The 13,198-nt window shown below is 32.4% G+C and overlaps 1 protein-coding gene across 1 annotated transcript; it reads right to left on the minus strand.

The window, feature by feature from the left end:
- Positions 1-208: 208 nt before the first annotated feature.
- LOC134726647 (toll-like receptor 4) lies at positions 209-11,300 on the minus strand. The gene is made up of 4 exons (XM_063591057.1): positions 10,161-11,300; positions 9,647-9,865; positions 4,328-4,360; positions 209-3,392 (listed from the first exon to the last, which is right to left on the minus strand). Exons 1-4 carry the CDS (start codon positions 11,290-11,292, stop codon positions 601-603), a joined length of 4,176 nt encoding a protein of 1,391 aa, XP_063447127.1. The 5' UTR covers positions 11,293-11,300; the 3' UTR covers positions 209-600.
- Between the last annotated feature and the right edge of the window lie 1,898 nt (positions 11,301-13,198).

Consider the following 13,198-nt stretch of genomic DNA (forward strand, 5'->3'; position numbering starts at 1 on the left):
TTGTTATCTATTCGATTGATGTGTTTGAGCTTTTGATTATGTCATTTGCTTAGGGACTTTCCTTGTGTGGCTATTGCGTAGAATTCCCTTTTAGATATTGACAACAAAGTAAAATAACCAAATATAATATGACTTTGCATTCAATTAAACTGAAAAATCAATATAGTAGATTAAACACATAAAAATTGCGAAGTTAGATGGTAAAAGTTTAATGTCGACAGGCATCTTTTTGTTATATTTCCTCTTCGGTTTTTTGTCCGGTGAATATATTAAATGAAAAGAAATGCTTATTTCAATATACATATAGAATATAGCTAATGAAAAATGTGAAGTTAAACAGCATGTTATCAGTTATATTATGATATTTGAATTCTTATTATGCAAACTTGTTCGGAAATATTTGTTTTGTTGCCAAGTAGGACGCAGCTTTTTTCCGTTCTCCTAAAAAGGCATATATAAATGTTTACGGTAATCTTTTCACGGTTAAACCACCAAGATGCTAAAGCAAAGATACCATCATTTATCCCACTCCACCCACGCAAATCCTATTTCCATGTTCCTTGTCCGGATATCTGCTTACTGATATTGTCGACAAGATGACTAAGCAGATATGCCATCTTTTATTTTTTCCCAGAAAACTCTATTTCCATGTACGTCGTTCGGGAATTCAATATAAGTTTGTTTCTGAATAACTTCATATAAAACCAAAGGCAGCTCCTCTGGAAGCAACTGTTCATAGAATACGAGAAAGAGAACATTTTTTCCATTCCTTGAATGAATACTTTCCATTCTAGCCATGTTGAACTCAAACATACAGTAATAGGACTGCAAAAAAGATCTTGTAATTATACAGATAGTCTTTCTGCTGCTTTCGATAGCATGTATAATGTTATCTGTTATATCTTCTCCTGGCACAAAATCCCGATGATGTAAACATAACTTTAAATTTCCTTCTTTTTCAAGATGTTGTATGCAATAGTTCAAAACAAATGATCGGTCTTCTTCTGAATATGACACAAAGGCATCATATATATAATCCAACTTGTTTTCTGAATGTGTTTTAGACCGAAATCGGTTCTTAAACTTTATTTTATAATATAAGAAGTGAAGTCTACCTCTTAATGTATAAACCATAAACCGGAGTTTCTGTCTGTGTCTATGAATAGCAATTATAACTAATATTGCTATGAAGATGAATACAGTGGTACACGTGATTATTATTGAAATTGTATAGTTCAAACAATTTGCCTGTAAAACAATTATTCCTTCTTCAAATGAATTAAATTCTAAACTACTTGTATGGTTAAAAATGCATGTGTACTGATCAAAATTAATGAAATGACGACGAGTTATTCTCATCCAATTCAGAAAAGGAACTCTGGAACAGTCGCATTGAAACATATTGTTGCTAAAATCAACTTTTATTCTTTTGCTTTTGTCAAGAAGTATGTCAATATTTTTCATTGATTCGTCATCCAGAAAACGTATGTCATTACTAGACAAATTTAAAATCTCTAGATTTACCAAATAAGACAAATCAAAATTTACATCTCGCAGCTTATTTAAACTTAAATCAATTATGCGCAGATACGGTTGGTCAACGAACAATTTAGAAAAAAGATGCTTGATTGAATTTCTTGAGAGACAAACATACTCAAGTCTGCTTATTTCTGTTAGCATGTAGCTATTTTCCGCTAAGAACGGACCAAGTGAATTACCTGTTAAGTTCAGAAATTTAACAAAAGAAAGATTAAGATATATCTTATCTATCCAATTGTCACTTAATTCAAGACTTTGCAAATTGGCTGGTGCTGGTATATAACGTTCTTTACGGAAAGAGTGCTTTCCAACACAGTGGCCATTGTTTGTTAAATGAAGTTCACGTATTGGCGTTTCAAACAACAAAACATTCATATCTCTCCAAGGCACTATTTTTTGTACAAGAACACTATTAATTTTGAGAACTTCAATTTGTGTCTTGGACAAGCTAAAAATGATATCAATCAATGTATAAGGCTTAGATAGAAGGTTATAGCAAACGAAGTCTAGTTGTACATTTTCAAGCTTGGTTAAAAACGAAAAGGTTCCTGTCTCTATGAACATAATATTGCAATGTATAATGCTTAAATTTGTCAAATTGGACGTGTATTTGAATGTGTCATTATACAAAGAAAAATTACAGACACCACTAAAAATTAGTGAAGAAAGATGATGTAAAGAAGAAAATCCAATCCCTAGAATTCTTTCGTCATCGGAATTAACATCTAGTTCGAACATTTCCAACATTTTCAAATCTTTAACTGTTTCATCTGGAAAAATGAACGTAGACAGTACTTTCCGTAGGGGATGATTATTTTGAACAGACAGTTGTTTCAGTGACTCTAAAGGTTGAAAACAACCAGGTGGTAACTGTTCCGTATTATATCCAAGGTTATTATTGTTTAGTCTTAGAACGTGAAGGTTCTTAAGTCCTAAAAATGTCTTTTCATTTATTGATTGCAAGTCGTTATTTGATAGATCCAGTATGCTTAGATCCGTTAAATTTTCAAAGGTATGATTTGATATTTCTTTCAATTGATTAGTCATCAAGTTGAGATTACGCAATTTCGAAAGACCAGCGAACATTTGTTGATTGATTAATTGCAACGAATTAAATAATAAATTCAGTACAGTTAGATTGCGTAACGATTGAAACGCGTTGGTTTGAATATTTTTTATGAAGTTACCACCGAGATGAAGCTGGTGCAAGTTTCCAAGTCCAGTGAACACTCCTTTAGTTACTGAATATAATGAATTATAAAATAAATCAAGATTAACAAGCTTTGGTGTGTATTGGAAGGTATCGTTTTGTATTTCTTCGAACCCGTTATTGCTCAGTTTTAGTTGCTGTAGGTTAACAAGTCCAGCAAGTGCGTGTTCGTGAATTGAGTTTATGTTATTGTAGGACAGATCCAATACAGTGAGGCTGACTAAATGTTGGAATGCATTTTTTAGCAAACGAAATATCTGATTCCTACTGAGATAAAGAAACCGCAGATTCTGGAGGCCTGTGAATACATTTTCGTTGATTGCACTGATTTTGTTGACAGAAAGATCTAAGAAAACCAACCTATTAAAAAGGGCAAAGGTTTGGTTGAATATTTGTCCGATTAAATTATTTTGTAGATAGAGGTAAACCGTGTCAGCTGGTGTATCTGGAACAGCTGTCAAGTTTTTGTAAGAACAATCAACGTGTAATTCATTATGTTGTTTAAAATGTTTACAGTGGACATTTGCTGCCGTTCTTCCTGGTACAATGTTGTCATTGTAACAGTCACCAGTGAACAAAGAAGCCATCAATAATACCTGTAAAAACATAGCTTGCCTGATATTGCCTGGTGATATAGTCATTGCTGAAAAATACAATGAATTTTGTATTTGCTGAATAAGAAAGGACATGTCCTTGGCGCACATGAAACAATTTCGTGTAAAAAATACGATGCAAAGCATATTTTCTAGAAGTTATTGATTTGTAAAATTGGGTCGAATTACTTACAGACTGAATAACATCCGAATACTTTTCTGTAAAGTTGTTTTTAGTCAATGGGTCAGATATATGTTTATTTTTATGACCTATTTACACTAAATCCATTGGATGTAGGATGTGAACTGAATAATATTTAAGTCTTTGATGCATGATTTTTTTATTAGTTGTTACTGGCTTTGAACTGCGAGTACTCTCAGATCTGTACTTAGTGTCTTTTTGTTGTTAGGACGTAAAAGTACCTGGCCACGTCCACTTGTATTTGTAGTATTTGTATTTTAATCCATATGATGAGTTAAGCCTTTTGCAACTGATTTTTATAGTTCCTTCTTATGTTGTATTGTTACACCACTGTCCCAGGTTAGGGGGAGGGCTGGGATCCCGGTAACATGTTTAGCCCCGCCATATTCTGTATGTATGAACCTGTCCCAAGTCAGGAGCCTGCAATTCAGTGCACGTGGTTGTCGCTTGTTGTCCGTTCATTTTTTGTACATAAATTAGGCCGTTAGTTTTCTCGTTTGAATTGTTTTACATTGTCATTTTGGGGCCTTTTATAGGTGACTGTTCGGTATGCTCTTTGCTCATTGATGAAGGCCATACGGTGACCTATAGTTGTCAATTTCTGTGTCATTTGGTCTCTTGTGGAGATTTGTCTCTTTAGCAATCATACCACATCTTCTCTATATATGTACAGTTTATTTCAGGTTTTTAATGTACACGTTAGCTCTGTTCAGAGAGTTTTTCAATGTCGTGTGTTAATTGAATAATGTTTAGTCAAGAATATTATAGAAATTATTATCCTACCTGTGTTATAAAAAACAGCTACACTGAATGAACACAATTTTCAAATAATAAATAAGGAAATTGAAGTCTAAATATACAAAAGAAATCATGTGATTATAATGATGCAATCATTTGTTATTGTACTGAGCAATGTTAAAGTGTTTAAGGAAATTGATTAAAAAATATTTTTTTGTAAATCGTTAAATCTAAATTGAATTCAAGATTTGCACAAAGTGAATCGCTTGCAGTTGATATCGTTATATAAGAGGGACGAAAGATACCAGAGAGATATTCAAACTCTTATATCGAGAAAAAAAATGACAACGTCATGGCTTCAAAAATAAAAAGACAAACAGACAAATAATAGTTCACACAAGACACAACATAAAAAATTGAAGACGAAGCAACACAAACCCCACCAAAAACTTGAGGGTGATCTCAGAGTGATATTCAGCAGACATTCAGCAAAATAGGAAACAATTACTAGTATTACAATCATGGTCTTTGGTATTCAAACTAGGTGTCTGTAACTTTTTATGCCGAGCCGAATATTCATATCGTACCAAAAATCACCTAGAGCGCAAACCTTGTCATTTTGAGAAAAGGCTTTGCACAGATTATTTATCCTATTGTCCAACAAAATAACATTTCGTTTATTTGCTGGATCATTTTTTGTGTGACTTTCGACAAGGAATGAATATCTTACATTTTCGTATAATATAAAAAAAAAGTAAAATCGTAAAATACTAAACTCCGATTAAAATTTAAAATGGAAAGTCCCTAATCAAGTGACAAAATCAAAAGCTAAAACACATCGAACGAATAGACAACTGTCATATTCCTGACTTGGTACGGACATTTTCTTATGAAGGAAATTATGGGTTAAACCTGGCTTTAAAGCCAGCTTTGCCTCTCACTTGCATGAGAGTCGCATCAAATTCAAGTACATCGACAACGATGCATTAACAATATTAACAGACACAATAGATAAAAATGTCACAAATAGGGGAAAAACACCAACACGAATCCTACCAAAAACTGGGGGGGGGGGGGGGGGGGTGTTATCCCAGGTGCTCCGGAAGGGTAAAAATCCTGCTCCACATGTGGCACCTGTCGTGTTGTTCATGTTATTAAAAAACCGGTAAATAGTCTAGTTCGATAGATCACATTCGAGAAAGAGAACGGGACAGTAGTTACGATGTAAGGAACAATACCGATATTATCTTAAACGGATATTCCATAACGGTCAACCAACTCGTGATGACGTTCGAAAAATCTACGAAGTGGTGATTTTAACATCACCATTTGGAACTCTATGACGTTCATATATCAATGTACACAGATATATATAATAAATTATACAAATCAATGGAATGAACTGATTACTCAGGATAAATACACCTTCACGTAAAACAATATAATCAGTTAAAAAATCACAACCATATGATATCGACAAATGATTGCATACTAGTATTACGATAACGGACATACATATTTGCAGATATAGCTATCTTCGATCTGTGAGCTATTTTTACTACATTACGTTGCCTTTGAACCTAAATTGTACTACTTTGTGTCTTATAAAAGTATTTACAATAAATGATCACTCGGATAATCTCAAATACACAAAAAAATCAAATGACAAGGATGAAATTTGACGAATCATAAGTCTTTCATGGCTTTAATAAACGTTAATTACGTTGTTTTAAATAGTAAAAAAAAAAAAAAAAAAAAATTGTCGGCATTACTATGGGAACAAACTGTGAGCTTCTCTTTGTCGACCTCTTCTTATTTTCATATGAATCGGAGTTCCATCAGACACTAATGAAAAACAAGAAGATTAAAGAAGCCAGGACATTTAATTTCAAATTCAGATATATTGATGATGTTCTTTCTTTAACTATCAAAACTTTTATGAATGGGTTCTACTAATACATCTCCCAGGACTAGAAATTAAAGAAACAACAGACAGGGTTTCCTTTGCCTCATTTATAGACTTATACCTCGAATTTGACATACAAGGTCATCTGCATACCAGAATCTATGACAAACGAGACGATTTTAATTTTTGAATTATCAATTTCCCCGACCTAAGTAGCAATATACTAATTTCACCTACATATGGGATATACATTTCCCAACTTAGTCGGTATTTAAGAGCTTGCAGCTCCTACTCAGACTTTGAAAAAGGTCACCAGTGTTTTTGGTGATATTCATTTAGCGTGGCTCTGTACTTATACATCCCGTCAAAATATTATTGTTCAATGATACTATTTGTATTCTAGCGTGTCTTTCATTTTTGCATGTCCTTTGTCTATAAGAATATTTTCTCTTGTTTTTCTTTATATCATATGACGTGGCTCTGTACATCTCGTCGTTGTGTTATTGTTCTATCATTTATGTATAATTGTCTTCCATTTTTTGCTTGGATGCCGTGTAGTGTTTTTTTAATACATTTGTTATGGATCTCTGTTTTAACATATCGTCATTGTGTAATTGTGCTATTGTAAATTTTTTATTCTTGTCTTTCATTTTTGCAAATGCTTTGTTACATATTTGTTTTGTTTTATAGTGATTCAGATTATACCATAATGGTGACTGATGTACCCCTATTTGTTACATTTTTACCAACTAGTATTATGTATGTATTTTTTGTTCACACATCGTTGTCAACATTATTAAATTTGATGCGACTGTCAAACAAGTGCGATGTTCAGGTAGCCTTTACAACAGATTTGATCCACCATTTTATACATAAGAAAATGCCTGTACCAAGTCAGGAATATGATAGTTGTTAACCATTCGTTTGATGTGTTTCAGCTTTTGATTGTGCCATTTGATTAGGGACTTTCCGTTTTGAAATTACGGAGTTCAGTATATTTGTGATTTTACTTTTTGAAAAGCAAATCGGAGGACTTACTTTGTTTATTGAACACCTAAGCTTAAAAAAATCCGTCCAAACAATGGTACATTGCTGTCTCATCTGCATGTTTGACTTACAAATTGTCCACCAGATTGCACAAACTCTGTCCACAGTGAATAAGGGTCTTCAGAAATACTGTGAATCCGTTTTTTTTTCACGTTGTGGTATTAAAAAAGTGTGGATTCTAAAAAAAACCTCTAAAGCACCCCTGGATATTTTTAAATATCGACCTTTATCTGAAATTATTTCTCTCAAAATTTTAGATTTTTCCACCCTGTGTTCCACCAATCCCAGTGTGAAATTGAAAAATCGTCTAGAAGAAATAACTCACAATGCTTTTCAATCGAGCCCTGTCAAATAGAATTTTACCAAAAAAAGACTAAACAGTAAAAGTTATAATTTACAAAGACAAAATAAATATTTTAACTTGTTAATAAGATGATAAAGATAAAAAAAAAAAACAATGTCAGTACCTATACTTTTCACATCCAGACTATCTTGTATCATTTGTGATAAATGCATAAATAAAATAACACAATAGTACAACTCGACAAGTTAAACAAGAATAACAACGAATACGTAAAATATTTTAGGTCAGTACAGCACAGCAGAATTACTTACTGTTAGTCACACGAATGTATCAACGCAACAAATTCTGTGTTACAAAAGTCTCAGTAACATTCAAACCATCACATTTGATGCCGATAATATACCAGGGTTTGATTTTTGTTTGTTTTTTAGTTTTCTTTTTTAAATAGTTGATTACTTTTAAATGTTGGCGTTTAACCACACTAACAAACGACAACTGCTAAACATCATATTCCAGACTAAGGAAAGGTGCCAAACAAATTCAGCTGGTTTAAACGTTTTAATAGGTTCAAATCTCGCCCTAATCTGAAACATAAGTGTAACATCACAACATAAACAAAAACACACTATAAAATATCAATTGCAATGGCTTAACTCAATCAAAAGATTTAGTACAATATGTTTCTTATGATTCGAAGGACAATTCCAAAGTCACACATCATGTTATCATGTTGCCAGTTGTTTTGCATTCGTTTGATGTATTTGAGCTTTTGATTTTGCCATTTGAATTGAATTTTCCTCGGAGTTCAGTATTTTTGTGATTTTACATAGTTTTTGTACGGTAAACATATTTATTCTCAGAGGGAAAGATATTTTAACAAGGACATATTTAAAAAAAGATATTGTTCCTCACGAATTATATTACCATGTTCTTAATACGGGTAACTTTGTATTAATATCTGGTTGCGGTTATTGCTGCTAAGACGCCTATGCAAAGATACCATCTTTTATTTTTTCCCAGAAAATCATATTTCCATGTTAATCGTTAGGGAATTCAATATATGTTTGTTTTTGAATAACTTCATATAGAACCAAAGGTAACTCCTCTGGTAAAAATTGTTCATAGAATACAAGAAAGAGAACATTTTTGCCATTTCTTGAGTGAATACTTTCCATTCTAGCCATGTTGAATTCAAACATACAGTAGTAAGACTGTAGAAAAGATCGTGTTATTATACAGACGGTCTTTCTGCTGCTTTCTATTGCATGTATAATGTTATCTGTTATATCGTGTCCTGGAACAAAATCCCGATGATGCAAACATAACTTTAAATTTCCATCGTTTTCAAGATTTTCAATGCACTCATTCAGTACAAATGCTCGATCTTCATCTGAATATGACACAAAGGCATCGTACATAAAATCCAACTTATTTTCTGACTGTTGTGTAGACCGAATCCGGTTCTTGAACTTTGTTTTATAATACAAGAAGTGAAGTCTACCTCTAAATGTATAAAATATAAACCGGAGTTTCTGTCTGTGTCTGTGAATAGTAATCATAAGTAATATTGCTATGAAGATTAACATTGCAGAACATGTGATAATTATTGAAATTGAATAGTTCAAACAATCACGCTGCAGATCGATAAGAATTCCTTTTCTAAGTGATTTTAACTCCAGACTACTTCCATTGTGAAAAGTGCATTTGTAAGTATCAAAGTTTACAAAACGATGACGACTCCTCAACGTCCAGTTCAAAAAACGGATACTGTAACAGTTACATAGAAACGTGTTGTTGCTGAAGTCAACTCTTACACTTTTACTTATCTCGAGTAGTTTGTCAATGTTTTGCATTGACCAGTCGTCCAAATATCGTATGGTATTACTGGACAAATTCAAAATTTCTAAATCTACTAACTGAGACAATTCAAAACTCACATCTGTAAGCTTATTTAAACTTAAATCGATATTTTGTAATTTCGGTTGATTCACGAATAGTCTAGAGAAAATGTGCTCGATAGAGTTATTGGAGAGACATATAAATTCAAGTTTGTGTGTTTCGTTCAACGCATAGCTATGTTCCTCTAAAAACTGACCGAGTAAATTACCTGACAAATTTAGGAATATAACATAGGTCAAATTGAGACTTATTTGATCTATATTATTGTTACTTAAATCAAGACGTTGCAAACTGACTGGTGCTGGTATAATACGTTTTAATGGAACAGAAACCCTCCTATCAACACAATTGTCATTGTTTGTTATATGAAGTTCACGTATTGGAGTATCGAGTAAAAGAATATTGACATCTTCCCACCAGGAATGTCCTAAATAAACATTATTAATTTTTAAGATTTCAATTGGTGTCTTCGATAGAATTAAAACGATATTCATCGCGAAATAATGGTTAAAAGTCACGATGCAAGCAAAATCTAGTTCCACAAACTTTAGCTGGGTTAGACACAAAAAACGCGCCAGTCTCAATGAATTTTATATCGCAATGTATGCTTATAAAATGCGTCAAATTTGGCGTATATCTAAATGTGTCATTATACAAAGCAAATTTACAGACACCACTGAAAGTGAGGGAAGAAAGATTATTTAAGAAAGAAAATCCTATACCTAGAATTCCGTCGTTATCAGCATTAACATCTAATTCAAGTGTTTCCAACATGTTCAAATCTTTTATTGTCTCATCTGGAAGTACGAAAGCATCAATTACACCCGGAGGATTATTCATTTCAATAAAAAGTTGTTTGAGTGATTCTAAAGGTTGAAAACATCCTTGGGGTAACCGGTCCGTATTATACCTAATTCTGTTCGAATTGAGTCTGAGAAGGTCCAGGCTTTTAAGTCCTATAAAAGTCTTCCCATTTACAGACTGAAGTTTGTTATATGATAGATCCAGTACATGGAGATCTGTCAAATTTTCAAAAGTACGATTTGATATATTGTTTAGTTGATTAAAGTGCAAGTTTAGATTACGCAGGTTTGGAAGTCCAGCAAACATTTGCTTATTGATTGAATGTATGAGGTTGAACGCTAAATTCAGCACAGTTAGATTAATCAACGATTGAAATGCATCAATTTCAATAGTTTCTATAACATTATTATCTAGATAAAGATGATGTAGATTCCCAAGTCCATTAAACATACCTTTAGATACGTTATTTAAAAAATTACTTGATAGATCAAGAATAAGTAGCTTTGGAGTATATTGGAAGGTATCCTTTGGTATTTTTCTTAACCAGTTACTGTTGAGTTTAAGGTGCTGCAAATTCATAAGTCCACTAAATGTGTATTCATCAACGTACAAGATATTGTCTGTAAGATTGAATAAATGTTTGAATGCATTCTTTGGCAAACGTTTTCTCGTATCAATAGGATAATGTAAACCACTTTTTAGATAGAGAAAGCGCAGATTCTTTTGACCTACTAATGCACCCGCATTGTTTATATCAACTTGGTTGAAAGATAGATCTAACAAATCAAGCTTGTTCAATTGTTCAAAGGTTTTATTCGGTATTTGTCCGATTTTATTATGTTGTAGATAGAGGTAAACCGTGTCGGCTGGTATATCTGGAACAACTGTCAAATTTTTGTTGGAACAATCAACGTGCAATTTTTTATGTTGATAAAACTGTTTACAGTGGAAATTTGTTGCCGTTTTTTCTGGTATAATAGTGTTGTTTGAACCGTCAAAACTGACCAGGGAAAGTATCAGTAATGTTTTAAATAATAAAACTTGCGTCATACTGTGTGTTATCGTTTCCTGAAAGAAAAGAACAACCAAAGACTTGGGTATTACCTTTTTTAAAAAAGCATATATATATCGTATACACATAAGGCAACCTCGAGAAAAATGTGAAATTTCATATGTATAATCAAACTTCATATATATTTAATTTTAATTGATTGACAGATAGTGTATTTTGTCTGCATTTCCGTGTATGTCCGTGTATTTCTATGTATTTAATCTATACTATATTTATTAGTTTTGAATATACCAGAAACAATTTCTTTGACCCTTACGCAATCAACAACTAATAAGTCATGTTTAAACACCATCGCGGTAAAATTCATTGCGACACTTGCTCATTTAATAACGTCCTAAAGTCTGAGACAAATGTTGTTTAACTGAACCGTCCGTAAATATTTAGTATGATAAAACACATTATAAGACACGATTACCAGGCAGTTACTCAATTGTCCTTACAAAAAACGTTATACCGCTAGGTCTTCTATGTGCTTCACGATACATCTTCCCAAAGTATTATCATCAATTCTATTACCATTTGTAGCCTGGTTCATATGTATTGTAAAAATGTCATTTCTAGAAGTGGCGTGAATCAGGTGTGGATACTTAAAAATGTTTTAAAGATCAGTTTCATAACATACAATTTAAGTCCATTTTCTCTTGCAATTTTGTAATAACATTTGATTTGTTTTACCCTTGATACAAATATTTCTCCTTTCTAAACTTGAAGGCAAAACAAAAAGGAAAATATCATGCTTAAACTTGTTTTATAAAACGATAGGCCACCGTAGATGCAAATACCTTTCTGTAAGCTTGATTTTTAATATACATGTGATATCTTAAACCTGTTTTTGTACAAAGTTGTTCATTCATTTAACATGCCATAAAAGTGAGCTATAAGTACTCTTAAAGTACGCAGTACATGAAAGATGCGGTAGTTAATGCACATATTAGCTGTTAACCAATGTTGTTTTGAATATATCCACTAAGAACAAACAAAGTTTACCATTTTCCTGTGTGAATTATGTGAAAACAAGATTATGATAAAAAATAATCATCCTACCTTTGTAATGACGAATAGCTGGAGAAGGAAATATAGAAATTGAAATTTATGTAAAAATACGAACAAGTTTATTTAAAAAAATAGTATCCGTTATTTAATAGAACAATGTTTATTGAAGCGTTTAAGGAAATTTTTCAGTTTTTTTTAATTCCTTTGATTTTAATTGGTTTCATAATTTGAATTGAATCGATGGCATTGAATATCGATATAAACGTTTCGCAAAACAGGAAAACTATTATATTCAGTTTAATTTTGATTTATGAGTTTGACTGTCCCTCTGGTATCTTTCGTCCCTCTTTTATATCGATTGTTCTTGGTATAAAGGCTGGGAACATTGAAGTTGTTTCAAGCTTGTGTTCTATTTCGAGTCGATCAAACTTCAAAATGAGCTTTAAACTTGCCAATATAATAATATACCATAAGTAGCTTTTTTGTTTGGTTAAAATCGTATGAATTCATTAAGAGGAAGATATTTCACTTTTGTTATACGTGTTATAATCATAGAATATTAAACATGGACACATCTGAGACATGTGTAATAAATGAGACAAAACAATAGAATGAACAACATACCCAAGATGGACGCCTCGTAATGGTTAATAAAGATAGAAAAAAAAACCACTCAGATCGATGTAACAAACGACAAAACACAGGATCAAGCCTACCAATACAAAACACAGGATCTAGCCTACCAATACAAAACACAGGATCTAGCCTACCAATACAAAACACAGGATCTAGCCTACCAATACAAAAAAAAAAAGTGCTACCGGAGCATTCTATAAGTTCGTAATCTACAAATACAGAAATGACCCTGCTCCTTACACTATCATTTTAGTT

This window comes from Mytilus trossulus, chromosome 7, assembly GCF_036588685.1.
Source record: "Mytilus trossulus isolate FHL-02 chromosome 7, PNRI_Mtr1.1.1.hap1, whole genome shotgun sequence".
NCBI classification, from domain to species: domain Eukaryota; kingdom Metazoa; phylum Mollusca; class Bivalvia; order Mytilida; family Mytilidae; genus Mytilus; species Mytilus trossulus.